The following is a 27,989-nucleotide window of genomic DNA, read 5'->3' as shown; positions in this document are numbered from 1 at the left end:
GAGGATCCTGAGAAGAGAAAATGCCTCCATCCAGGGCCGCCTTTAGGAAAGTCTATGAGGCATTTTGAAAATTATTATTAACGATGAATATGGAAGGGCTCAGCCCACTGGAGGTAATCTTGGCTGGTGGTCATGGATTGTACAAGAAAACAGGTTGAGCATGCCATGAGGAACAAGGTAGTTAGCAATGGTTCTCATGGTCTCTGCTTCAGCTCCTACCTCTAGAGTCCTGCTTCAAGATCCTGCCCTGAATCTCTTCAATGATGGACTGTGATGTGTAAGTGGAAACTGAAATAAATCCTTTCTTCCTCAGGTTGCTTTTGGTCATGGGGTCTTATCACAGCAATGGAAACCCTCACTAACACAGAGGTGCACAAGGGCCTTACTCTGCTCCCTGAGTTCACCACCTTCTCCTGCAGCACAACCCTGCTCTTTCCTTGCCTTGGAGCCACAACCCTCTTCACAGCTTGTAGCTGTAAAATTATAAAAAATGCTGTCTCTTACTCTGCACTAGATCAGGCACTGTAGTGTCCCAAGATACCTGGTAGATATCTTCTTCTCAGTCAGCAAAGCGTCTCACCTGCTCTGCTCCATCCCATATCACACTGCTGATGGCTACTTTCTGAACCTGGCAGCCTCTCTCTAAGAGCCATCTAGTTCCCAAGGCAGGTTGCCACCATGCCAGAAATACACAACCCAGCTTCATGGTGGACTAGCAAGTCTAGCCACCACACACTCTCTTGAACTTAAATCGCCACATGAAAGAACACACAACACAATGACCTCTGATCCAATTGATAAGATAGAATTTGCTCATCTAGACATACAAAGCCCTGTACACATCCATCCCTTAAGAATAGTCATAACAACCTGTAAATGTGCAGAGAGAATCCTAACATCTGCCTCCATGTTCTCTCCACTGCCTCTCTCCTTCCTTGTTCCAGTCTCCTCCTCTCTAAAACTTTTCTTCTTCCTTCTGGTCTAATGACAGGCCTAGTTCTATCTTGTACCGCCTTCAACTGTGTAATGACATCCTGCTATAACAGCTCCTAGGGATCTGATTCCCTCTGACCTCCCATTGGGTAGTGCCATCTAGGGCTGGTTATAAAGTCCACGCAGCCCACAGGACACAGACGCGTCCAGGATCTCAGATGGGGCGATGCTGCCACGCAAGCTGCTCTTGCTTGTGGTGGCCTCCCTGGCCCTGACCTAGACCCGCGCAGGTGAGTGCGGGGTCGGGAGGGAAATGGCCTCTGCGGGGAGGGGCGGGGGCGGCACCTGGGAAGCCGGGTCCCCGCGTCGCTCACCAGACCCCCGCCCCTTCGCCACCGGCGTCCGGATCCCCGCGCCCTGCTCCCCGCCCGGCCCGCGCACCCGCCCGTGGTCCCGCGAGGAGGTCGGGGTCTCACCGCGCGCCGCCCCCAGGCTCACACTCGCTGCGGTATTTCCACACCACCCTGTCCCGGCCCGGCCTCGGGGAGCCCCGATTCATCTCTGTCGGCTACGTGGACGACACGCAGTTCGTGCGCTTCGACAGTGACGCGGAGAACCCGAGGATGGAGCCGCGGGTGCGGTGGATGGAACGGGAGGGGCCTGAGTATTGGGAGAGGCAGACACGGATCGCCAAGGGAAAGCAGCAGGATTACCGAGTGAGCCTGAGGAACCTGCTAGGCTACTACAACCAGAGCGAGGGCGGTGAGTGACCCCGGGTCGGAGGTCACGACCCCTCCGCGTCCCCACAAGGCCGGGGACTTCCCGGTCCCAAGTCCGAGGTTCAGGAGCAGAACCGACCCGGGCCGGTTTCCCTTTCAGTTTGGAAGGGTCCGGGGGCGGGAGAGGGCGGGGCGGGGCCGGGTCTGACCGCGGGGTCCCGCAGGCTCTCACACCATCCAGAGGATGTATGGCTGTGACCTTGGGTCGGACTGGAGCCTCCTCCGCGGGTATGAGCAGCACGCCTACGATGGCCGCGATTATATCGCCCTGAACGAAGACCTGAAGACCTGGACAGCAGCAGACGTGGCTGCGCAGATCACCCGGAACAAGTGGGATCAGGCTGGTGTTGCAGAGAGACGCAGGGCCTACCTGGAGGGCACATGCATGAAGTGGCTCCGCAGATACCTGGAGCATGGGAAGGAGATGGTGCTGCGCTCAGGTGCGGGGGGGCCCCGGGCTTCTCCTCCTCTGCCCTCGGGCTGGGACTCAGTCCTGGGTAAGAAGGAACCCTCAGCTGGGTGATGCCCCTGTCTCAGAGGGGAGACAGTGTCCCTGGGTCTCCTCATCCCTCATCACAGTGACTGCACTGCCTCTCCCAGGGCCCAGCCTTCTCCCTGGAGAGTTCTGAGTCCCTCTCAGGAGGGAAGGAGAGAATTTCCCCACTTAACAGCAGGGCCTCCCTGCTGTCAGCCATGGCCTCTCCCAGGCCAGGTTCTCTGCCCACACCCACTCTCTGAGGACACTGACTCCTGTCCTGCTGAGTGTGTCAGCCCTTACACCTCAGGACCAGAAGTCTCCTTTACCTCAGAGGAGACATGGACTCCACTACACTAGGCTGGTTCCCCCAGTTTCTAGAACTTTCCATAGAACACGTTCTCACAGAATCCTCCCTGATGTGGGGTTTGCCTCTCTTCCACACCCCATTTCTCTCTTCCTACAGTGGAGAATGGTCCCATGAGCCCTTGTGGGGTACCCTGGAGGAATATAAACTGTGGGATTTCTCTTTGTTTTTTTCTCTCTTTTTCTTATTTCTTACTTTCTTCTTTCTTTATTTTTTTTTGAAGGCATTATTTTGCTTCTAGTCAGTTTTTCTCTGCAAACACACATTAAATCAAATATTTTCCATTCCCTCTTTTGTTCTGTGACTACCCACCTCATGCTATAGAACATCACATAAGGACGGCCATGTTGACCCACTGGCTCATGTGGATTCCCTCTTAGCTTCTGAGTCCCTCAGGAAAGTGTGCAGTTCTGTGCTGAGGGGACCAGCTCTCCCTGCAGCTCTCTAGTCGATGACAGTTGAAGTGTCAGACACACACAGTTCAGTGTCATCATTAATTTAACTGTGTCTTGTGTAGATTTCAGTTTGTCTTGTTAACTGTGTGATTTCTTAAATCTTCCACACAGATCCCCCAAAGGCACATGTGACCCTTCACCCCAGACCTGAAGGTGATGTCACCCTGAGGTGCTGGGCCCTGGGCTTCTACCCTGCTGACATCACCCTGACCTGGCAGTTGAATGGGGAGGACCTGACCCAGGACATGGAGCTTGTGGAGACCAGGCCTGCAGGGGATGGAACCTTCCAGAAGTGGGCATCTGTGGTGGTGCCTCTTGGGAAGGAGCAGAATTACACATGCCGTGTGGAGCATGAGGGGCTGCCTGAGCCGATTACCCAGAGATGGGGTAAGGAGGGAGATTTCTGCAGACCCTGGTGCTTCCCAGAGCCTTCTCCGTCCACCAACTCCAGCATGGTAATCATTGCTGTTCTGGTTGTCCTTGGAGCTGTGGCCAAAGTTGTAGTCGTGGCCTTCATTGGAGCTGTTGTGAGGAGTTGGAGGAGAAACACAGGTAGGAAAGGTCAGGGTCGGTTTCCCTTCAGCTTCCTTTAGAAGAGAGCTCTGCTCATCAATGGGAAACACTGCCACACCCCTCATTGCTACTGTCTCCAGCTGAGTCCTCTGACAGTTCTGGAAACTTCCTCCTGTCAAAATCTTCCTTGAACTCACAGCTTTTTTTCTCACAGGTGGGAAAGGAGATTATGCCCCTGCTCCAGGTTAGTGTTTGGGGCAGGATTGTTCCTGAGGTAATTTTTTTTTTTTTTTTGGTTCTTTTTTTCGGAGCTGGGGACCGAACCCAGGGCCTTGCACTTCCTAGGCAAGCGCTCTACCGCTGAGCTAAATCCCCAACCCCTTTCCTGAGGTTATTGAAGTGAAGCAGGAGATGTGGGGAGCTCAGGGAATCCATAGTAGCTCCTCCAGAGAAATCTTCTGGGGGCCTGAGTTGTACTGTGATATGAATCCATACATACACATACACATATACAGAAACACATACACACACACACACACTCACACACACACACACACACACACACACACACACACACACACATTTTGTTTTACCCTAGACAGGGACACCTCCCAGACCTCAGATGTGTCTCTTCCAGATTGTAAAGGTGACTCTGGGGTCTGACTGGGGAGGGGCAATGTGGACATGATTGGGTTTCAGGGACTCCCAGAATCCCCTGTGAGTGGATGGTTGTCGGGCTGTTGTTTTTACAGTGATGGTTTATGGCTCTCGTTCTCTAGCATGAAGACGGCTGCCTGGAGTGGACTGAGTGACAGACGATGTGTTCAGGTCTCTCCTGTGACATCCAGAGTCTCAGTTCTCTTTAGACACCAGTGTCTGATGTTCCCTGTGATTCTATGGCTTCAGTGTGAAGAACTGTGGAGCCCAGCCTGCCCTGCACACCAGGACCCTGTCCCTGCACTGCCTGCGTTCCCTTCCACAGCCAAGGTTGGCTTGTCCAGCCTGTGGTGTGGGGGGTGGGGACATCTGCATCCTGTCACTCTCTGCTACACTGAGCTTCAGCCCCTCACTTCCACACTGAGAATAAGAATCTGAGTGTGAACTTGATTGTTCACATCCTTGACCCAAGTGTTGATGGCTTTTTAATGACTGGATGGAATACTTAGAGGTTTTTTGTTGTGGGGTTTTGCTTTGTTTTGTTTTGCTTTCGAATAAAATAAATGGCAGATGGAGAAGCTTCCAGAATCTGTGTCACTAAGCTGTGTGTATCTGGAGGGACAGGCTGTGTGTGGGAGCTGAGTGTGGACAGGGCTGTGCCCAGGTGTGCTCAGTCAGTTCTTGTCTGTGAGGGGCTCAGGCCTCAGCTCTGTCACCTCCAGCTGTGCCCTCTCCATCACTGTGAAGACATGGGGAGAGTCTGTGATCACAAGGACACAGGGAAGGCCAGAGCCTTGTCCTGTCCCCAGGATTATGAGCCCCCAGGGCTGAAGATCAGAGACTCAAGTGAGGTCCTCTAAAGTGCAGGGTGCACAAGATAAGTCACTATATTTCCTCCCACCCACTTGATTTAGCTGCTAATGATGGGGTCGGGAAGCTGCCCTGGGCTCTCCCTGTAGCCATGCTGCTGTGGTGATTTCTGCTTCTCCTCTCCAGTGTCAGGGAACTGAGGTGTAGGATGTCCCTTTTTGTTGAACTTTCAGAAGCACATCCACAGCTGAGATAATTGGATTAGACTTTTCAAAACCTATTTTCAGTAATGGAATTCTTAAATATGTAACCTCCCTTCTCATCCAAACCCCACCAAAGGACATGGAAAAGAAGTGTTATGAGGATACTGGAGAGGTGGGCCTGTTTAGAAATGGTTCTCTGGGGCAAATTAATCTGCAACTCAGTTCACAAGAATCAGCAATGGCTGGTCAGTTCAGAAGAAGCTGGGAGGCTGAGCTGTTTGGTGTGTAGTAGTTCCTGGGGGCAACTCCAATCTCTAATTGACAGTACAGCAGCTGTCCAGGTCAGTAGTGTCAAGATGGCAGACATGAATCATCAGCGGTGGCACAAGGCAGCAGAAACTGCCAGGCCTCCACCAAATCGGCATGAGTCAGCAGGACTGAGCAGGACCAGCAGGGAAGCCAGGAGAAGTTCTTTGCTGTGACTCGCTCAACAAAGCACAGCTCTGGGAAGGTGAAGACTGGAGACCAAGGAAGCACTGCAAAGCCAGCTGTGCAAGCCGCCCCCACTGTCCACTGTGTCCTCTTCATTCTCGCTCCAAACAGCACGTGTCCTCCAACAAGTCTTGCCTCAGTGAAATTCCACTTGAGTCTGTATCAGTGCACATATCCCGAAACTTCCACTCTGCCCAACAGCCCACTGCAGGGGCAACGGGAAGCCACCAGCACATCATTGGTGCATTTCTCTCTATGAAATCAGGAGAAACGGTGACCAATAAACAATGGTAAGACTCAGCCATAGCATGCAGCCTCGCCTGTTGTCTCTTGGGTTTTAATTACATTCCTTCCAAACATCAGGTGTCCCGTCGCATGTCGGGTCACGTGTCCTGTCACGTGTCCTGTCACGTTTCTGTCTTATCATAACATCCTTTCCCCTGTGTCTCCTTCAACAAAGCATCATTTGTCTCCACTGACTTTCCAAAGAAACCAGAAGTTTCCACTTAGCGAACTGAGATGCTTCTCTCTCCTGTAACCTGGGTACCGCCCCCTGAATCTCTTATACTCCTGGACTCTCTTACCTTTTCCGTCTTGTGTTCTGGAGTTAACTCCCTGAAGTCTCTTAATCTCCACCCCCAGCTCTGTGCACCTGGGTCTTGCAGCTGATGCACCTGTGGTTGCTCTGCCTTTGGATGGCTCTGTATGGCAGGAGAGCAAAGTCCCCCTCAGAGGCCTGTGACCATTTAAATCATCTCATATTCATAGCACTAAAGACATGGGAGGCAGAAGCTGAGGTAGAAACCTGACTGCTCAGCAAGAGAACCTTTCTTTCTTTCTTTTCTTTCCTTCTTTCTTTTTTTTTTTTTTAAGATTTTCTTTATTTCATGTACATGGGTGCACTGTTGCTGTCTTCAGACACACCAGAAGAGGGCATCAGGTCCAATTACACATGGTTGTGAGCCACCATGTGGTTTCTGGGAATTGAACTCAGGATCTCTGGGAGAGCAGTCAGTGCTCTTAACCGCTGAGCCATCTCTCCAACCCGCAACTTTATTTTCTCAACTACATATGAGATATCTATTTAACAAGCCTGATGCTACAACTAAACTCTAGCCCTTCAGAAATCTCTTTCTCACTGTCATTATTCTGAGCTGTTCTACCCTTCTCTTGAGCTCTTCCAAGTGCAAGAGACCAAGAATACAGGGGTTGTCTTATCCGAAGGACCACAGTAACTAATATAGACAGTGACACCCAAGCTCTCAGTGCAAATATGGGGTCTTCCGGGTGTGGTGCCAGGGGAATGTTAGAGATCCCCCAAATCCAGACAGGAGCCGATCCGAGGTAATCACAGTAGGGCCTTTTCCTTTGAACCAGTTCAGGCCAGCACACTGTGTCCTGCAGGACAGTTTTGGTGATGAGGAGCCCCAAATATCTATTGGGGCTCACTGTAGCCCCAATAAGTAAGCAGTAAGTGTGGGGGGAGTGTGCAAGTGTCTAATTGGGAAGTTACTATGGCCTTTGACATCATTGGCTGGTGCTGAGAATCGTATCATAAACTTAACTTCTGCTTCCCTCTGCATTGGTGGTCCTTGGACAGGGGATGGGCTTGTAACTGGGGGATGCAGGTTTGTCTGGGTGTAACCTGGAGACACAAGTCCTGATGGGGGTTGCCTAGGGACTGGAGCTGGGCTCCATTTTTGTTGGGAGGTAACTTGGAAACTAACGCTAGGCACCAGCCTGTTAGTTTGCCTGAGTTCAAGTTCTCTAAAATGGAGTCTGGATTGAGGCTTTGGCCTCTCCCAGCCATAGCGGGCTGACACTGCCACAGGTGGGGCCTGGGCCGGAAGGCTTGGTTCTCCAGAGTCACCCAAGGCAAAGCTGGTACCTATCTGGCCAGTAAATGCTTTTTCTAATGTCATGGTGGGCATCTCTTGTATATGCCAAGTCCAGGAAGGAAGGGACTTTCCAAAGGAAACCTTCGAACCCAATGATTTCCAAGGGGACCGTCGAGAGGGCTCAGAGTGTAAAGGTGCTTGGCACCAAGCTCTGCTCCCTGAGTTTGATCCATGGAAGCCACATGGTGAATGTAGAGACCTGAGTCCCCTAAGATATCCTCTCAGCCTCACACGGGCGTCATGACACGCACAGCCCTACACATAACTATTAAATCAGTGCAATAAGAAGGAACCATGCTGGTTTCATGTAGGTTGATGTCCTTATGGAGGTGAAGGCAGACACAAGATCAAAGAGGCCTGTCATTGGGCAAGAAGAAAGGGAGGTGGGAACAGGTTTTAGAAGGAGAGTGGGGAACAGAAAGGGAGAAGCAACATGGAGGGAGACGTAAATGATCCTCACCAAGCATCTCTATGTAGACACAGGTTGTTATGAATATTTCTTTAGGGATGGATTTCTATAGGCAGATTTATCTTGTCTACGTGGGCGGTTTGTATCCTTATCAGTTGGATGTGAGTTAACTGTGTGGATGCACTGCACACTGAGTATTTAACACATAAACCTGGGTGTTGGGTTGCAGTCTGTTGAGTCATGATCTCACTGGGTTGTTGGGAGAGTGAGCAGAGTCCCTGACAGGAAGCTGTGCTAGGCTATGGAATGCTTGGGGCTAGCGTGGCGTGGGGCCACCCTAGCACAGACCGAGGAATGGGATGTGTGTGTCAGGCGTGGTAACAGCCCGCCAAGGGGACAGTGTGTGAAAGCGGCTGACAGAGGAACAGCTAGAGCTCCCGAATCTGCATGGAGTGGGAAATCGCCAGAACCGGTTGTCAGCTTTATTAATTATACTACAACTGTTTCCTGTTGAAGGACACAGAAACACACGTGTATAAGTTGTGTCCTATTTGCCTCCACACTTTCCAGTGGGGAATTTTCCTGTGTCCAAAACCCACGTTGTGATGAGAAGGTGACAGAAGGATTAAAGGGCAACCTGTGCAAGGACAACCATGGGCATTTTCAATATTTTATGTGTTATGTGTTTACACTATTGCTGTGTGGTGTGTGTGTGTGTTTGTGTGTGTGTGCATTGTGTGTGAATCAGGGCAATCCCCAGTGGTGGTTGTGTTGGGGGTGGAGGGAGTCAGAAGACAGCCTTGGGGAGCCAGTTCTCTCTTTCCATGTGGGTTCTGGGGGACTGAACTCAGGTGGTCGGACTTGGTGGCAAGCCCTGCCACATGGGTCACCTCACCATCCTGGCCTGGGTGCCCCTGCCCTGTTTTTGGAGGTCTTGAGGAATTGAACCTGGGACCTGCAGTGTACAAGATGGGCACTCTAGTCACTGAACCACATTCCCAATGTTTAAAACACAGTCAGCAGACAAGGGTTTTCTGTTATTTCAAAATCCCATACTAAAGCTTTGGGCTAAAGATGGAATTGGAGCCTACCTATTAAAAACAGACATGGGTGGAGTACAAGAAACACTTTGGTGGGCTGGAGAGATGGCTCAGTGGTTAAGAAAACTGACTGCTCTTCCAGAGGTCCTGAGTTCAAATCCCAGCAACCACATGGTGGCTCTCAACCATCTGTAATGCAATCTGATGCCTCTTCTGTGTGTCTGAAGACAGCCACACTGTACTTATATAGAATAAATAAATAAATCTTTAAAAATAAGGAAAGAAAAGAAACAAACAAACAAACACTTTGGCAGCACAGCCAACTGATCTGAGGACCTAATCTAGGAGAACCAGGCCTGAAGTGGAAATTTCTGGTTTCTTTGGAGACTCGGTTGTGTCGTGTAATGTTTTTCTCGAAACTGTCTCATGAGAGGATGTTTTTTTCTGAAGCAGACACGTGGTGTTTTCTGGAAGCTGCCTGGAAGAGGGGCATGGGGTGTTTTGCTAGAGGTTGAGAGATGTCCTCTTAAGAGAACTCGTGGTGTTGGGAAAGGGTATAGATATAACCCAACAGACCAGGGACGACACTGTGTGGCTTTGGTTCCCCTTGCCACTCTTCGTGGGTCTTCGTTGGGCTTTGCTGAAGCCGCTCTTCACTGACGATGCTGATGCCTTCTTCGCCGATTGTTTGCCATGACTTTGTAGAGAGAAACAAACCAAGGAACTTCTGGTGGTGTCCTGGCAGCTTCATCCTGCTTCTGCACACTCAGGCCGATGGGTAGAGCCTCAAAGTTGCTTCTGGAGTGAACTGCCAATGCTGACCCGTGTGAGCTCAGTGCTGGTATCCTGACGACGCAGATTGGATTCACCCCAAAGAACTATTTCTAGACAGGTGCACATCTTCCTTTGCCTGTTAACCTTTCCTCTCTTCTACCTCTGGGTGGGTGGTGGGCTAGAGGAGAGGTTAAGACATTTAAGTAAGCTTATTAAAGTAGGTTTTGAAAAATCTAAGTCCACACAGGGCATCTGGAAGGATCCATGTGCCAGTTATGTTACCAATCCTTGCTTGGTGCTGGAGGACATCGGACTGAACACTGTGGGGACAGATTGGGACTCTTGGACTTGTGACCTTGAGGAACCCAGGGCTTCTCCTGTACAGACCGTCTCTGAAGGGTATTTGGGTGGCTCAGGCCTGAGTGCGGCCCTGTTCTGCAGAGAAAAGAATCACAGAGAGCCAAGGCATAAAAATATGCTGAGTAAATTATGGAGCTGGAGAGGTTGTTCAGAGGTGAAGAATGCTTATTGCTGTTTCACAGGACCTGGGTTCAGTTCCCAGCTCTCACCCACTTGTAACTCCAGCGTCAGAGGGGATAGGGCGCCCTCTGCTGGCCGCCTGGGGTACTCCATGCTCGTGGTGCACAGACATATCGTGGAGACAAAATACCCTTTTACATAAAAATATTTTTTAAAAGAACAAAAAAGAAATGAAGAAAAATAAGGTTTCTTTAAAGAAAGAGATCCTTTAACAATATTGGGGAACATTACAGCATGAAGGAACACCTACCAACCCTACTGCAGGGCTCTAGGGTCCCCTGCACTAGGTTTATCCACTGGTCTTAGGATTGAGCAACGGAAGGGAAAAATCGACACAACTCCCCCTACAGAGTGGCCCCTGATGCTACTCGTCTATGCAGCCTGTGTGTTCGCCCAATTATGCTGTTTGTGCTATGTCTTGTAGCTCAGGGTGACCTTGAATTCTCTCTTTAAGATTTATTTATTATGTACACGTTTTGTCTGCACATATGCCTGCCCGCCAGCAGAGGGAGCCAGACCTTATTCTAGAGGATTGTGAGTTACCACGTGATTTCTGAGACTTCAACTCAGGACCTGTGAAGAGTGGTCAGTGTTCTCAACCTCTGAGTACTCTCTCCTGTCCTGACCTTGAATTCTCCATCCTCCTGCCTCACCTCTGCATGCCAAGTGTCGGGTGTGTATGTGGGGGCGGGGGGCCTGCACGTGCGTGGGTGCGTTCGTGCGTCTGTCTTTGTGTGTGTGTGTGTGTGTGTGTGTGTGTATGTGTGTGTGTGTGTGTGTGTGTGTGTGTGTGTGTGTGTGTGTGTGTGTGTGTGTGTGTTCAGGGGAGGAGCCAGAGGTGCAATCTGTGTTTCAGCCCGAAGATCATAAGGATCCGTGAAAACCGCAAAACAGAGGATTTGGGGCTGAAGGGGAAATTCCTGGCTGCTTCTGTATGAAGAGCCTTCCCCAGCTTTCAAAGCTCACAGCCACTTAGGTGATCAGAACCTGGACAGGCTCCTACTCGTGTGTTCTGCTGCCGCCTGGCGGCCATGAGCGGCATCGCAGCTCCCAAGGGTCCTGTGCCAAAAGTCCCTCCAGACTGCAGGAACTGCTTGCCGGTCTGCAGCTTCACGCGCCCCCGAAGCTGTCTGGGTCACACTGAACAAGGGCCACACTAAGGAACCGGATATCCCCTGCACCGTCCCCACATCGAGGCGTTAGTTTCTCTTTCTTTTGTTGTTGCTGTCGCCCGGGATATGAGCTCCCCACCTCCTGACCCTGTCCTCACTGAGCTGCACACCAGCTGAGTTTGATGGGACCCACTCCACGAAAGGGTTCCGGGATTCTTTAGGATTAAATGCCTTTAATCCCAGCCCTCAGGAGGGCGGATCCCTGCATTGTTCCACCACATAGCAAGTTCCAGAACACCCAGGGCTATGATGAGAACCCAGGAGCCTGGGAGCCCCAGGACTGGCACCTGGAGGGGGTGGTGGAGTAGGTGGGAAAGTTGTGACAAGTGAGAAAGCCGCATGGTTTCCCAAGGCTGGGTCTCGTCGAGCTTAGGGCCCCCCAGCCTGGTGCAGCCAAGGCCCTGGGGTGTATGGGGTAAAGGAAAGAACCTCAAATTACCTTTTCTTACCCTGACATCATCTTTCACCTGAAATTCCCCCCACCCCACCCCCCGCTGTAAACAGAACATGGGGACTGCTTCCTGCCCCTGACCTATGACCCAGCCCTTTACTTTCAGGTTGGGGTCCAGGCTGGCCTTAGCCTTATTCTGTAAGTGGAGTAACCTTTCCTGCCAGCGCCTCGGGCTCCCAATTAACCAGGATTGCAGGTGGCAAACCAGCCTGGCTTTTGTTTTGAGGATTTTATATTTTGCTCACAATTAGGTTTTCTATGTACAATAATGAAATATTCTGTGACATGGGCCTGTCAGTGGTTAGGAGCTGAACATTTCTTGTCTGGGCTTTTCTGGCTGTCATAGGAAGGCAGTGTCTGGTCAGGTTCTCTCCTTTACTTGGTCTGGGTGAGTGGCCATGGTTTTCAGAGGACCTCCCTGGTCAACTCTGAGCTTTATGATTTTTGATGCAATCTACAATCTTTTGTGTCCTGCGGGAATAAAAACAAATCAGCATCCCCAACACCATAGATTTGCTGACTTCCATTCTGATGTTAACACATCCTTGTAGTATATAGGGTGATTTAATTCCACAGTTTTCCCCTTGTACCAGTGTCTCTCGGCAACTCTTGTTCCTCTCTGGTTAATGTTCAGAAAATGCAAAGTTAACGGAGCACAATCTATTCTACCCCTGGGGCCTTTATTCTTTCATTTTGTTTTTATAGCTGTGTTCTTTAAGGTGTGATTGGGTCTTTTCTACCACTGTTTGCCCTGCAGGATTGTGTGGTGTAGCTGTAATGTGCTTTGTAATGAGGGCAGAATTGCTGCATCTTACTGGAGTCATAAGCAGGGGAATTTTCAGTCCTAATTTGTACAGGTATCGCAAGAAGAGCCCTTCCTTCCAGTAAATGTGTAATTGCAGAATCAGTCTTTTCAGAACTCAGAGCAGTTGCCTATTGAAGGCCTGAGTATGTGTCAATGGTATTGTATAGAAACTTTCCTTTTCCAAAACTGAAACACATAGACTTGCCAGATTTTTGTTTATTTGTTTGTTTGTTTGTTTATTTGTTTGTTTGGTTGGTTGGTTGGTTGGTTTTGGTTCCCTTAAAGTTCCTTCCAGTGTGTAAAGGAGTTTGGTTACTACGAAAAACAAGAAGGACATATTTTTATAAATTCCTTTTCTCTTTGCCTGGTGATAGAATTTTTTCTTTAACATATTACTGTTTTGGTTGGGGATTTAGCTCAGTGATAGAGCACTTGCCTAGCAAGCACAAGGCCCTGGGTTCGGTCCTCAGCTCCGAAAAAAAATTACTGTTAAGCTAGTGTTTTCACAATTATCTGAGGCTTGTAACACATTTCCTGTTACTAATTCATCAATTTCAGTTCCTTCTGCTAGTGGACCTGGGAAGCCTGTGAAGACTGGATTACGGGTGATATATAAGACACAGTTTCTATTTCTGACCGCCTGTTGCAGTTGCATAAGTAACAAAGTTAATTCTGAATTTCCCAGGATGAATTCAGTTGCTATGAGCGGAATAACTCTTTCTACATATTGAGACTCAGTAATTACATCGAGACATTCAGGAAAATCTAATATTACCACAAGGCTTGCCCAGGACTCTGAGTTTTGAGCTGAAGCATAGGGGCTTTGAATTACTTTGCTTTTCCCCCCTCTCCTGATTTATCAGTGGCCATTTGCAACTTTCTGTTTTGTCATAACCTTGTGGATTATCTCCATTAGCAGACATATGCTGTATTACTACTTGCAATGCTGTTGGTCATTTTGTGACCTAGGACTGCTTGTCCTCAGAAGGTGCTGTGCTTTATCCCTGTCTCCTGAAAATGGCTGTCTCCTCTGACCTTCCTTCAGTTTCCCACTTTGACCTGACCGCCCTCTGACCCCATTCCTTCCCCTCTTTCTCCCTAGGTGAAACTCCGTCTCTCTGCTTCAGTCACTGGGAATGAGCCTAGTTCTCCCTTTTCTGTGTTTGACATTTTTCAAGCTTTTCTGCCTCTATGCTAATTTCTCTAGCTGCATAGCCAACTCTGCTACTTCTCAGAAGAGAGAGAACCCTGCTGTTTTCCTTTTTCCCTCCATGTTTTCAATCCCAAGCTTCTCCATTTCTTCCCGTATTTATCCCAGTTCCTCAGTCAAGTCTTTCCTCCTTTTTATAAACAATAGCCTCAAATGAGGGGGAGTCGAAAAGAAAACTGTTGGGGAAATCCATGCAGGGCATGGCCCAGGAAAAGTTTCAGCAAACACATTGTTGGCTTTTTGAAACAAAGTATCCATTCCTTTTCCCCTGCCTTTGTTCTAAGGCACTTGAGATAAACCTGCCCATTCTGCAGTGCCCCACGTTTGGCACCACTTGTTAAATGTGCATTTTATTTTCAAACAATGATCAGTTCTGTACACCCTAAGCTGTTAGCTGCAAATCCCATCAAAGGTGCAGCAAATCGCTTCTTTCTGCCCCAGCCTGCAGTGATATGCCCTGACAGGAGCTGACAAAACTTGAACCTCCTGTCCTAATGGGAGAGGCCATGGCATCCCCTCAGCCTGCCAAAGTCCCAGGAGCTGTCCGTGGTTGGGCATCGCCTTTCCTGCCTCAGCCTACTGCTGTCAGGAGGAGCTATTCACAATGGTGACACCTTTCCTGCCTCACCTACAGTCTTGTTACCATACCACGCAAGGAACTGTCCCATAGGAGCTGCATCTCCATAGTGACAGCACCTCCTCTCCTGCCTTGCCCAGCAGCTCGACAGAGATGGTGCTGTAATGTTATATTTTTCTCAGTCCTACTTTTTTTTTTAAAGATTTATTTATTTATCATTATATATAAGTACACTGTAGCTGTCTTCAGATACACCAGAAGAGGGCATCGGATCTCTTTACAGATGGTTGTGAGCCACCATGTGGTTGCTGGGAATTGAACTCATGACCTCTGGAAGAGCAGTCGGGTGCTTTTAACCACTGAGCCATCTCTCCAGCCCCTCAGTCCTACTTTAATGTGGTCTCTTAAATGCTTTAACCTCCCTTCAAGCCTACAACCCACTAAAGGTAGTGGAAAAGAAAGGGTATTAGGATACGGGGGAAATGGACCTGTTTAGGAATTGATCTTTGGAGCAAGTTTCCTCTGTGTTGTCAGGAAATCAGCAGTTCAGGTCACAGGTCACTTCATTAGTGTCCGGATAGCAGCAATGGTAGCATGACCTTGCAGAAACAGCTAGAACTCACACAAATTAGCATGGGTCATCAGGAGGGATTAGGATCAGTAGAGACACCAGGAGAAGTTCCTTAGCAAGCCTCTCTCAGGGAAGAGCAGATCAGTGAAGACAGGAGACCAAGAAGCATTACAAAGAAAGCCGTGCAAGCAATCCAAGCCTCCTATCACTGTCCATTGGGTCCCATTTATACTCCCTCCAAACTTCGCATGTCCTCCATAAGTCTTGCCTCACCAAGTGTCTTGCCTTAACCTGTGAGTTTATCTTAGCCAAACTTCACATAAGTCTGTATCACTCACAGATTGACGTCACTCTGCCAATCAGCCCAGTCCACGGAAGCAGCAGGGAACCGCCAGCACACCACCAGGACATTTCTGGTGCATTTCTCTCTATGGAATCAGAACTAGTGGAGCTCCACAAAGCAATGTAAGGTGAACCAACCCCTGTGTGTCATAATCAAATAATCATACATCATGGGTCCTTTCACGTCCTTGCGTTAGCAGAATGTCCTTTCAGTTGTGTTTGCTTCAGGAAAACACTCCTTCACATGTTTGCCTCAGCAAAATACCATCCCACAGAACTGACTCTCTAAGGAAACCAAAAGTTTGATCTTCATGGCACTGCAGAAAAGCTGTCTGCAGCCGAGAAGAACTTCCCACCGGAGGGAAGATGCTAGATGGTGATGGTACCTGGGCATTCCTTGCTGGTCATTGTTTGTCTTGACTTCACAGAGAAATGGTGTTCTGAAGGCTTCGTACCAATTCTGTGTACTCCAGCAAATTGGCAGATTGGAGCGGAAGTTTTAGATATATTAACTGATACAGACACACATGGAGTTTGGTAAGACAGATTCACATGGTGTTTTCCTGAGCTGTGGGAGGACACGGGATGTTTAGAGGGAGTATAAAAGGACGCCATGGACAGCGATGGCCGTTTTGCATAGCTGGCTGTGCAATGCTTCATTGGTCTCGAGTATTTGCCTTCACTGGTACCTCCAGCCACAGTCTTTAAGGCTGGCCCTCTTCAGCTGGCCCCATTCTCCCACCACTGGAGCTGCCACTCTGCGGTTCCCTTAGGTCTCCTGGGCCATGGCGCCCCCTATCTGCCCTTTGCTCACCTTCCCTTCAGAGCTGCCTCTCTCACAGCTCCTCTAGACCCTTGTGGTTTTCAGGGCCCTGCTGGGCTACTGTGACTCTTCCTGCCCTCTCCTACCCTCTCATGTTAGAGACGCCTGTAACTTGCAACTCTAACCCTGCAACTCCTCTAGGCCTCATGGCTTCTGAGACTCCATTCCCAACCCTTTCCTATGAATAAGATCCTTTATGAGAGCTTGGTTCTCATTCCACTTCTGGCTTCTACAAAAGTCCTGGCACCAGGCATCGGCACTCTTAGGTTTGGCCAGGTTGCTGGGTTGTGGTGATGACCCACAGAACAGCTTGGTCCTCATTTTCTTCTCCCTGAGTCTGTGGACGCCCATGGCTCCAGGCTGCAGTGACGTTCTGCTTCCCCTCTCTCACCCAGGGCAGCAGGATCTTTCCCACCCTCCTGTTCTCTTGGGAGGCCTCTTAGAATCCTCCACCCTGTGCATCTGAAACCAAACCTGAAGATCCCTAAGTGTATTCACCTGTCCATGCAACATTGGCCTCAGTGTCCCTTAGAGAAACAGCACGAATGGCCACCCAATGGCACCCATGATCCTAATTGTTCCTTGTTGTCACGGTGGGGAGCACAGTACCAGACAGACAGACAGACAAGATGCAGGAGATGCAGCTGAGAGTTTACATCCAGATCCGCGGGCAGCTGGAAGAGCCAGACCCCGGGCCTGGCCTGAGCATTTGAAACTCCTCAGCCACCTCAGTGGCACAGTCCCTCCCACAAGGCCACACTTCCTGACAGTGCCCAACCCTGGGGACCAAGCACTCACATCTATGAGCCTGGGGGGCCATTCTCATTAAACCACACATTTCTGTTCACCACAGGGCAGACCAGTGCTTCCTGGCCGTGCTGGGTCTGTGTATTAGCCGTGTCTCAAGAGTAACAGAATGTATAGAACGAACAATTATATGTTATATATAATATAATGTATTTGATGCATGATAATGTCTTACAGTCTGTGGTCCAGATAACTCAGCAATGGCTGACAATGAATAGAAACTCCAAGAATTCAGTAGATGCTCAGTCCACAAGGCTGGACGCCTCAGCTGCCCTTCAGTGTAAGCTACCACCCCAAAGACGTAGGCGCTCAAGTCAGTGAAGAAAGGAACTTCCCAGCAGGGCAGAGCAGCAGGCAAAGAGCAAAGGCTTCCTTCATCCGTGTCCTTATGTAGCGTCCACCGGAAGGTGAGGTCCATTTTAGGGTAGGGGTCTCCATCTCAGATATTCTGGATTAAAATGTATCTTCCTACCACAAAATCCATATAGAAGTTGATTTTTCACACTTCAAACTGAGCAAATCCTGTCACAGGTGTTCCCTCCATGTTGGGGTTAACTCCAGATGCAGTCCAGTTGACATGTAAGCCTGGCCACCACACGTCCACCTCTCGTCAGCTTTGTTAGCACAACTGTCATTGTGCACCGTGTAAAGATTACCTTTGTGTCACTCAAATGACGATTTCTGGCTTCTGCACATCTGGTTTTAAACTGGGCGTGGCCCTGGAATGCTTACTGTAAGAACGTCCTGTCTGGAGTGTGTGCAAACATTGCTCCCCGTCTGTTTTCTGCTTTGTCCATAAAGCTGATCAGCCAAGAACTGAGCAATGGAGAGAACAGGGTGGTACTTCTGATTCCATGGAGGGGAGGAGAGAAAGGGAGAGGGGGGATTTCAGCCATGAGGAGAGGTGGAGAAGCCACCATGAGAAAACAGCCAAGTCACAGATAGAGTCACTTCTACACTACAATGACAGTATCACATGAGACTAGGCTGGGAGGAAGCTGGGTGAGCTTAGAGGATTAGAACAGAACAGAAATGCCCAGTGATCGTGATTTAAAGCGAATTGAACAAACCATAGTCTCTCTGTGTCAATTACTGGGAGCAAGCTGGGTCAGAGGAAAAAACACCACTTACTTTAATGATATGCAGTCGGACACACAGTCACATCTCCCTGTGTGATGGGGAACTTTCGAATGAAACCAATAACCAGGTCATAATAATGGGGAAACATGACATAACTGTCCCGTGTGACATCACAAAGGCCGTGTAAATTTAGAAAGAGTGGCAATGTCCCTTGAGGGTCATTCTTGTTCTATCTCAAATTCAAATGCTATAGCCATTTATAATTCTCTCAATTGGTGCTACATTGTATGATACACAGATAACACAAATATCTGTACAAAGACATTCTGAAGCAAACAGCACAGAAATGCTGGTGTAACTTCTAATCCGCATTTCTGCAACAGGTGCCAAGACTGCCTGGTGTTTATAGCCCTGACCTCGTGTGTTCTACCCAGCCTCTTCAGGTCAAGAAATAAGGACCCTGAGACGTATATGCTTAAGGCCTTGGTCAAATACCTTTGGCTGCTGTCCGGCTAGCTCAGACTCTATAATCCCATTCATTTGACGCTATTTTCTGCCAGGTGGGTAATTACCACTCCTCAGCTTCATGTGTCTGTCCTCTACAGTGTCCCTAAGCAAATCTCCCTCTCTCCTGACTGGTATTTATGACGATCTTCCTCGACTGTGCATTTGACATTTCATTTCTTCTTTTTTTTTTAAGATTTATTTATATATTATATATACGTACACTGTTGCTGTCTTCAGACACACCAGAAGAGGGCATTGGATCCCATTACAAATGGTTGTGAGCCACCATGTGGTTGCTGGGAATTGAACTCAGGATCTCTGGAAGGCAGTCGGGTGCTCTTAACCGCTGAGCCATCTCTCCAGCCCCGACATTTCATTTCTTCTTACACGCACCTCAGCAGGTCTTTTCTCTTTGTTGGGAGCAGTGGCCATACCTCCATTCCTTTATCATACTGCCTGGATTACCCTGCCTACCTAAAGCACCTTCTGAAGGATGAGATACAAAGCCTATGTCCTATAGCCAAGGGGAGCAGAAGGCAGGATTGTGGTCAGAGGGAGGAACTCTGGGAAGAGAGAAGCATGGGGGAGTCACCACCCAGACTCAGAGGGGTCGGGATGTGTGAATCTGAGGAGAGGTGAGCAGCCACATGGCAGAACTTAGGATGGTGTAAATGGGATAACTGAGTTAGGAGAAGCTGGGACAGGCCCAGCATGAAGCCTAGGCATCCATAAATAAATGTAAGTCTGCTGTCATTATGCAGAGCAAGGACAGGCAGGCAGGAATGCCCCACAGAAGCAGCAGGAGCTGGAGCAGGAGCAAGAGCAAGAAGACAAAGAGCAAGCCATTCCTTCCATGTCTACACTGAGGCCTCCAGCAGAAGGTGTGGCCAGATTAGAAACGGGGAGGGACTCCACTCAAATAATCAGGATTACAGGTGTCTCTTCCTCCATCAAAGGAAAGGATCAGAAACTGATCTTCCCACTTCACCTTAAGCAAAACCACCTCACAGATGGTGCCCTCCATTTTGGGGTTTTAGTTAACCCCGCATGGACCTGACATCAAACAATCAACATCATAGTCCAGGTCAGAGTTCTGCAACTACTCTGGGGCTTTGCAGCTCCTCTGAGCACTCAGGGCTATGCCTCCTGCCTCCCCTCTTACAGGGTGTTTTCTTCCCACGGCTGGAAAAGCATGTAAAGTTCTTCTGGATGTAAGTGTGATGAGAGCAGGGCAGCATGAGACCCGAGACCCTGGAGAAGCACAGACAGCAAGGAAGCCCTGGGGCAGCTCAGCCAGCCTGGGTCCCCTTTACCCTCAGCTCCGTGGGCTCAGACTCTGTCCTCTCTGTTTCTTCCACCAGGTGGCGCCATTGGACAAGGATGGGACGCTTCTCTACCATCTTCAACAGGTGAGACCTGGAGGGTCAGCAGTGGGAGGGAAGATGGGGGAAGGGGACACCTTTCCCTGCAGGAATGCCTGGGTGTTTGGATGTCCTGGACTGTTATAAATTACTATCCAACCGTCTGAGTAGAATTTATCTTGTTCATGGGGAATCAAAACTGACATCTGCTCAATTACAAAGAGCAGCACACCCTGTGTCTTCTTCCTGGGATGAGGCCATGTTCCTCTGTGCACAGAGAAAGATCTTTTGTATATTTAAATTTATCCTGTTCGATAAATTGTCATTTCAATACACTCTATTTCAACCATCTCTACCTTCCTGTTACAGAGCTCCCTTCACTGGCTGGTGGTCCACTGTTGTCTGAACAGCACTGTGCCCTCCGCCCCTGGCCTCACACTCTAGATGTGTAGAAGAAAGACAGGCAGGATGATTAAAATCATATTTTTTCATATTTATTTTCATGACCTGTCCTCTTTGTGCATATAAACATGTAGGTGCACAGCCACTGATCCCTTGGAACTGAAGTCACAGACGGTGGAAGCCACCGTGTGCTGAGGGAACTCATCCTGGATCCTCTGCACCAGCAGCAAGTGCTCCTGGCTGCTGAGCCATCTCCCCAGCCACCATTGGAATGTTTGCCTCAGGAACCACACAGCTGCCTCACAGCTGCTGGCTGGCACCATAGAGAAACCAGAGGCCAAGGAAGAGACAGGGTCAGTGCAGAGCTCAGGAGGGAGGGGAGCTGGGCACGGATGGGGTGAGACCTGAGGGACAGAGACACAGAGGGGCTGAGCAGGAGGAGACGGAGGCAAAGGGGGAGACCTAACTCAGCAGAGTGCCCTGTGTGAGGGCATTTCCCTCAGCCTGCACTGGACACATCTCCAGAACCCTGCTGGCCTCTTACACTTCACAGTGACTGCTGTGCTGGTTTGAATGACAACAGCCACACAGGCTCATGGGAATGGATCCTTCAAATCCAGCTGAGGCCATGTTCAGAGAGGATTGGGAGGTGTGGCCTTGATGGAGGATGTGTGCCACTGGTGTGTGCACTGAGGTTTTAAAAGACTTTTACTGGGCTGGAGAGATGGCTCAGTGGTCAATAGCAACGACTGTTCCTGAGTTCAAATCCCAGCAAACACACGGTGCCTCACAACCCTCTGTAATGAGATCTGATGCCCTCTATGGTGTCTGAAGACAGGTACTTTATGAATAAATTATATATATCATATACAATATTATATGTTATATACAATAATATTTTATATTACATATATTATATATATTATATATATCAAAATTTTTAAAAACTCGACTTTCACTGTTCACAGTGTCTCAGTCTGTTACTTGCAAATCAAGTCGGGAGCTCTTAGCTGTTCCCCCACCACACCTCTCCTCTGCCATCACGGACTCAAATCCTCTGAAACTATATAACAGATTAAACATATTCTTTTATAAGATGCCTTGGTCATAGTGTCTTATGGCAGTAATAAAAACTAACTAGAATTAGTGTGCTAACACAGGCCTTCAATCCTGTTGTTGTTGATTGAATAGGTGGCCCCCATAGACTCATGTGTTTGGATGCTTGGCCCAAAAAGAGTGGCACTATTAGGAGGTGTGGCCTTGTGGGAGTAGGCGTGGCCTTGTTGGAGGAAGTGTGTCACTGAGAGGAAGGGTTTTGAGGTCTCTGTGCTCATGCTCTGCCCATTGTGGAATGAGAGCCTCTTCCTGGCTGCCTTTGGATCAAGATGTAGAAGTCTCAGCTCCTTCAGCACCATGTCTGCCTGCAGCTGCCATGCTTCCTGTTATAATGGACTAAACCCCTGAAACTGTTACCAGCCACTATTGAATGTTTCTTTCTAGAATTGTTGCCTTGGTCATGGTGTTTCTTTACAACAATGAAAGGGAAACTAAGACACCCAGCCCTCAGGATGAAAGGCAGATATATCTCTGGGAAGTCAAGGCCAGCTTGGTCTACATAGTAAGTTCCAGGACAACCAGAGCAGTGCAGACAGACCTTGTCTCAAAAAAACAGAATAAATGAGAAGAAAAGTAACAGAGACAGATCCTTTCGGTGGGGATGCCTACCCCAACTGCATCCTTAGGTCAGTCAGGATGGAACCTAAGAGCTTCAAGTTCCCTTGAAAACACTCACAGCACCTAATAAGGGTGGATCACTGAAACAGGAGCCTCCGAATCCTGGAGAGGCTGCTGGGCTGCTGTGGAGACCTGCATGGGGAGGTGACTGGAGTGCACACCAGTGCTCACCACATTTGTTGCTCTGTGTGATGGGTGACTCTCTTCAGGAGCCCCCACCCATCTCTCCTCTTCTTTCCACTTCAGTTCTGTGGCTGTGATTTGGAGAGATCCACAGAATGAACAAATGTACACATTTAATCTTTCCCCACACTACTGACCAGGGATGAAACCTCACATCACCAGTGTGTGCTCTCTGGCCTGAGAATCATCTTTCCTCCAGTGTCCACACTGCTCACCTGAGGAACTGTGGGGCCCCAACTCAGTTATCAGATCCAATGCCCCGCATAACTGTGACATTCATGTCCCTCACCTTCTCGGCTCCTAAGTGTGAGTGAAGGTCAGAGAAGGAGTGAAAGGTCACAGATTAATAACTTCTCCCACACGCTCTCATTATTCTGTGGTATAGTTAATTACAGGTCCCCTCCTACCGTGATTTAGTCACTAAAGCAGCTGCACAGGGGAAGTGTGGACATAGGGTAAGTGCAGTGTAGCACAGGGCGCTTTGCTGTCTGTGGTCTCCACAGGGGTCTCTTCCCTGTGGACAACGGGGTCTCCTGTGCTGGGACAATGACCCAGGTCCACATGGACAATCTCAGGACTCGGAATGAAGATCCTTGTAAAACGCACCCACCTGGAGCCACAGATGCATCTTCTGGGAATAAACACAAGGAGTCTGGGTCTGAATCCGAGGTTCAGAAGAAAAATCCTGAGGGAAGAGGCAAAGCCTCCTCTTTACAGATGAGAGTCCTGCACTCAGGCTTGGCAGTGTGAGCAGCCCACTGCATTTGAACAGAGGGGTCTCTGTGGGGTCAGGATGGGGCTTGCAGGCCAGCGCCTCCTCTTAAAGGAGAAGCATCTCTCACTGCATCCACAAGGCTTGTGTTGTGACTGTATTCCTGGAAGTCACTTTTCTCCTAGAAGACTCCAGGGTCTGACTTCCGAAGAGAAGAAGGAAGAGGAGGGTGGAGGAGAGCACACAGAAAGGCCTGCAGGTGTCTCCTGGTGTTCAGGCAGCTTCTGGGTCAGAACTCGGAGACACCGCGACAAACAGCGCTCTGCCCCACAGCACTGGGTTCAGGCAAAGTCTTAGTTGCCAGGCGGTGAGGTCAGGGGCGGAGCTGGAGATTCCCCATCTCCCCTGTTTCACTTCTGCTCCTAACCTGTGTCAGGTCCTTCTGCCCGGATACTGATGATGCGCTGGCAATTCTCACTCTCATTGGGTGCCGCGATCCGTGTGAACCAATCAGCGTCGCCACAGACACTGGTTGTAAAGTCCACGCAGCACGCGGGAAACAGCTCGGTCTGGGATCTTAGATGGGGGCGATGGCACCGCGCACGCTGCTCCTGCTGCTGGCGGCGGCCCTGGCCCCAACCCGGACCCGCGCGGGTGAGTGCGGGGTCGGGAGGGAAACGGCCTCTGCGGGGCGAGGTGGGAGCGGCACCGGGGAAGCCCGGTCCCCGGGTCGCACACCAGACCCGCCGCCCCTTCTCCACCCGTGTCCCGAGCCCCGCCCCCTGCTCCCCGCCCGGCCCGCGCACCCGCCCGGGATCCCGGGAGGAGGTCGGGGTCTCACTGCACGCCGCCCCCAGGCTCACACTCGCTGCGGTATTTCCACACCGCCGTGTCCCGGCCCGGCCTCCGGGAGCCCCGGTTCATTATCGTCGGCTATGTGGACCACACGGAGTTCGTGCGCTTCGACAGCGACGCGGAGAATCCGAGATACGAGCCGCGGGCGCGGTGGATGGAGCGGGAGGGGCCGGAGTATTGGGAGCAGCAGACACAGATCGTCAAGGGACACGAATGGAGTTTCCGAGTGAGCCTGAGGAATCTGCTAGGCTACTACAACCAGAGCGAGGGCGGTGAGTGACCAGGGTCGAAGGTCAAGACCACTGCGAGTCCTCACACGGACTGAGATGTCCCTGAGCCCAAGTCCAAGGTTCTGGAGCTAAACCTGTAGGACCCCCTTCCGGGAGACCCCACTTCAGTCGCGGGATTGTACTCCCCGAAGAAACGCGAGAGACCGGCTCTTGATGTAAAGCACTGGAGGCAGTTTATTATCAGAGCTCTCGGATGGCTTGTATCTCACACAGGAGACAGAGGAGTCGACCCCAAGACTAGAAATTCAAGGATTTTTATAGAGGAAGGCAAGGGGATTCGGCGTGGTTATATTTGATTGGTTAATTCATACATCAGCAAGGGAAATGGGTACAAGGTCTCAGCAGCAAGCAGTATGTGCGGGCTGGAATGTTCATAATGTAGAAGAGCGTCTTATCTCTATTTGTAGAGCAGGGAGTTTGGTAGTGGCTAGCCAGTTCCTGGAACAATCCCATGACCTTGTTTTCAGGCTTGCCCGGGCATATCTGAGGCCCGTTCTGTCCTGTCGCCTTGTCTGCTGTTCTTTTGTAGTTTTTATTTTAATTCTTTCAAACCTACCCGGGCAGGTTTCCCCTCCTGGAAAAAGGAGTCCGCGTGTGGGCGTGGCCGGGGCGGGTGAGCAGGGCCGGAGCTGTGGGCGGGGCCGGGACCGGGGCTGACCGCGGGGTCCGGCAGGCTCTCACACACTCCAGGTGATGTCTGGATGTGACATGGGGTCGGACCAGAGCCTGCGCCGCGGGTATGAGCAATACGCCTATGACGGCCGCGATTACATCTCCCTGAACGAAGACCTGAAGACGTGGTCGGCTGCGGACTTGGCAGCACAGATCACTCTAAACAAGTGGGATCAGGCTGGTGAATTAGACTATTACAAGGCCTACCTGGAGGGTCCATGCCTGGAGTGGCTTCTCAGATACCTGGAGCACGGGAAGGAGACACTGATGCGCTCAGGTGCGGGGGGCCGCGGGCTTCTCTTCCTCTGCCCTAGGGTGGGGCTCAGTCCTGGGGAAGAAGAAACCCTCAGCTGGGTGATGCCCCTGTCTCAGAGGGGAGACAGTGTCCCTGGGTCTCCTGATCCCTCATCACAATGACTGCACTGCCTCTCCCAGGGCCCAGCCTTCTCCCTGGAGAGTTCTGAGTCCCTCTCAGGAGGGAAGGAGAGAATTTCCCCACTTAACAGCAAGGGCTTCCTGCTGTCAGCCATGGCCTCTCCCAGGCCAGGTTCTCTGCCCCCACCCACTCTCTGAGGACACTGACTCCTGTCCTGCTGAGTGTGTCAGCCCTTACACCTCAGGACCAGAAGTCTCTTTTCCTCATAGGAGACATGGACTCCACTACACTAGGCTGGTTCTCCCCAGTTTCTAGAACTTTCCAAAGAATACATTCTCACAGATCCCTCCCTGATGTGGGGTTTGCCTCTCTTCCACACCCCAATTCTCTCTATTCCTACAGTGGAGAATGGTCCCATGAGCCCTTGTGGGTACCCTGGAGGAATATAAATTGTGGGATTTCTTTTTCTTTTTTCTTTTTTTCTCTCTTTTTCTTATATTTTACTTTATTTTTCTTTCCTTTTTTTTTTTTGAAGGCATTATTTTGCTTCTAGTCAGTTTTTCTCTGCAAACACATATTAAATCAAATATTTTCCATTCCCCCTTCCGTTCTATGACTAACCATCTCATGCTATAGAACATCACATAAGGACGGCCATGTTGATCCACAGCCTCATGTGGATTCCCTCTTAGCTTCTGAGTCTCTCAGGAAAGTGTGCAGTTCTGTGCTGAGGGGACCAGCTCTCCCTGCAGCTCACTAGTGAGATGACAGTTCAAGTGTCAGACACACACAGTTCAGTGTCATCATTGACTTAACTGTGTCTTGTGTATATTTCAGTTTGTCTTGTTAACTGTGTGATTTCTTAAATCTTCCACACAGATCCCCCAAAGGCACATGTGACCCTTCACCCCAGACCTGAAGGTGATGTGACCCTGAGGTGCTGGGCCCTGGGCTTCTACCCTGCTGACATCACCCTGACCTGGCAGTTGAATGGGGAGGACCTGACCCAGGACATGGAGCTTGTGGAGACCAGGCCTGCAGGGGATGGAACCTTCCAGAAGTGGGCATCTGTGGTGGTGCCTCTTGGGAAGGAGCAGAGTTACACATGCCGTGTGGAGCATGAGGGGCTGCCTGAGCCCCTCACCTTTAGATGGGGTAAGGAGGGTGTGGGTTTAGAGCTGGGGTCAGGAAAAGCTGGAGTCTTCTGCAGACCCTGAGCTGGTCAGGGCTGAGAGGTGGGATCATGACCCCCACCTTCATTTCCTGTACCTGTCCTTCCCAGAGGCTCCTCCCTCCACCAACTCCAACACGGGAATGTCTGTTATTCTTGGAACTGTGACCATCATTGCAGTTATGGCCATCATTGTAGTTGTAGCCGTCATTAGAACTGTTTTGAGGAAGAGATGGATAAAAACAGGTAGGAAAGGGCAGGGTCTGTTTCCCCTCAGCTTCCTTTAGAAGAGCGCTCTGCTCATTATTGGGAAGCACAGCCACACCCCTCATTGCTGTTGTCTCCAAATGGGTCCTCTGTCAGTTCTGGAAACTTCCTCCTCACAAGACCTTCCTTGAATTTCTCACAGCTTTTCTTCTCACAAGTGGAAAAGGAGTCTACACCCCTTCTCCAGGTTAGTGTGGGGGCAGGAGTGTCCCTGAGGGTATTGGAGTGAAGCTGGAGATGTGGGGAGCTCTGGGAATCCATAGTAGCTCCTCCAGAGAAATCTTCTGGGGGCCTGAGATGTACAGTGATATGAATCCATACATACACAAATACTATACACACACACACACACACACACACACACACACACACACACACACACACATATATATATATATATACATGTGTTTTGTTTTACCCTAGGCAGGGACAGCTCCCAGAGCTCTGATGTGTCTCTCCCAGATTGTAAAGGTAACTCTGGGTCTGACTGGGGAGGGTCAATGTGGACCTGATTGGTTTCAGGGACTCCCAGTATCCCCTGTGAGTGGAGGGTTGTTGGGCTGTTGTCTTCACAGTGATGGTTGTGACTCTCGTTCTCTAGCATGAAGACAGCTGCCTGGAGTGGACTGAGTGACAGACGATGTGTTCAGGTCTCTCCTGTGACATCCAGAGCCCTCAGTTCTCTTTAGACACCAGTGTCTGATGTTCCCTGTGATTCTATGGCTTCAGTGTGAAGAACTGTGGAGCCCAGCCTGCCCTGCACTTCAGGACCCTGTCCCTGCACTGCCTGTGTTACCTTCCACATTCAACCTTGCTGGTCCAGCCTGGGGCTAGGGATTGGGGACGTCTGCATCCTGTCACTCAGTGCTGCTCTGAGCTGCAACTCCTCACTTCTACACTGAGAATAAGAATCTGAGTGTGAACTTGACTGTTCACATCCTTGACACACGTGTTGATGGCTTTTTAAATTACGTTATTGAGAATACTTAGAGGGTTTTTTTTTGGTTTGGTTTTGTTTTCTTTTGTTTTAAATAAATGGCAGGTGGAGAACCTTCCAGAATCTGTGTCACTAAGCTGTGTGTGTCTGGTGGGACAGGGTGGGGCTGTGGGAGCTGAGTGTGGACAGGGCTGTGCCCAGGTGGAGCTCAGTGTGTTGTCATCTTTGGGGGTCACTCCTTGGCTGTGTCATCTCTGTGCTCTATTCTTTTCATCATTATGAAGCACACGTCTGTGATCACAGGGTCACACACAGGATGGCCAGATCCTTGACCTTTCC

At 50.0% G+C, this 27,989-nt stretch overlaps 2 protein-coding genes across 20 annotated transcripts; both read left to right on the top strand.

Annotated features, from left to right (window-relative positions):
• Positions 1–279: 279 nt before the first annotated feature.
• LOC147998483 (class I histocompatibility antigen, Non-RT1.A alpha-1 chain-like) lies at positions 280–25,870 on the top strand. 15 transcript variants are annotated; one of them, XM_087598579.1, is made up of 7 exons: positions 280–1,223; positions 1,426–1,695; positions 1,877–2,152; positions 3,121–3,396; positions 3,737–3,766; positions 4,121–4,168; positions 4,302–4,767. In XM_087598579.1, exons 2-7 carry the CDS (start codon positions 1,557–1,559, stop codon positions 4,304–4,306), a joined length of 774 nt encoding a protein of 257 aa, XP_087454705.1. In that variant the 5' UTR covers positions 280–1,223; positions 1,426–1,556; the 3' UTR covers positions 4,307–4,767. The 15 variants fall into 15 exon arrangements, 14 of the variants coding, with proteins under 14 accessions (XP_087454705.1, XP_087454697.1, XP_087454706.1 ...); XM_087598571.1 differs by having other exon boundaries at positions 3,121–3,561; XM_087598572.1 differs by having other exon boundaries at positions 1,139–1,223; positions 1,538–1,695; positions 3,121–3,561.
• Positions 23,613–27,773, top strand: RT1-CE5 (RT1 class I, locus CE5). 5 transcript variants are annotated; one of them, NM_001008843.2, is given in 8 exon segments: positions 23,637–23,736; positions 23,940–24,209; positions 24,901–25,176; positions 26,155–26,430; positions 26,558–26,692; positions 26,871–26,900; positions 27,137–27,184; positions 27,315–27,773. In NM_001008843.2, coding segments are annotated over 8 exon segments (1,113 nt in total). In that variant the 5' UTR covers positions 23,637–23,663; the 3' UTR covers positions 27,320–27,773.
• Positions 27,774–27,989: the final 216 nt, after the last annotated feature.

This window comes from Rattus norvegicus, chromosome 20, assembly GCF_021556685.1.
Source record: "Rattus norvegicus strain SHRSP/BbbUtx chromosome 20, alternate assembly SHRSP_T2T, whole genome shotgun sequence".
Classification (NCBI taxonomy): Eukaryota; Metazoa; Chordata; class Mammalia; order Rodentia; family Muridae; genus Rattus; species Rattus norvegicus.
Note: the sequence above shows the minus strand (reverse complement) of the source record. Positions and strands in the feature narration are given on the sequence as shown.

Bases quoted from the DNA above. Each gene is read 5' to 3' on its own strand.
- LOC147998483 (XM_087598571.1), top strand. From the start codon at position 1,557: ATGGAGCCGCGGGTGCGGTGGATGGAACGGGAGGGGCCTGAGTATTGG. The intron at 2,153-3,120 runs GTGCGGGGGGGC...TCTTCCACACAG, and splicing joins GGAGATGGTGCTGCGCTCAG to ATCCCCCAAAGGCACATGTG. The intron at 3,562-3,736 runs GTAGGAAAGGTC...TTTTTCTCACAG, and splicing joins GAGTTGGAGGAGAAACACAG to GTGGGAAAGGAGATTATGCC.
- RT1-CE5 (XM_087597340.1), top strand. From the start codon at position 23,664: ATGGGGGCGATGGCACCGCGCACGCTGCTCCTGCTGCTGGCGGCGGCC. The intron at 24,210-24,900 runs GTGAGTGACCAG...GGGGTCCGGCAG, and splicing joins CTACAACCAGAGCGAGGGCG to GCTCTCACACACTCCAGGTG. The intron at 26,431-26,557 runs GTAAGGAGGGTG...TGTCCTTCCCAG, and splicing joins GCCCCTCACCTTTAGATGGG to AGGCTCCTCCCTCCACCAAC.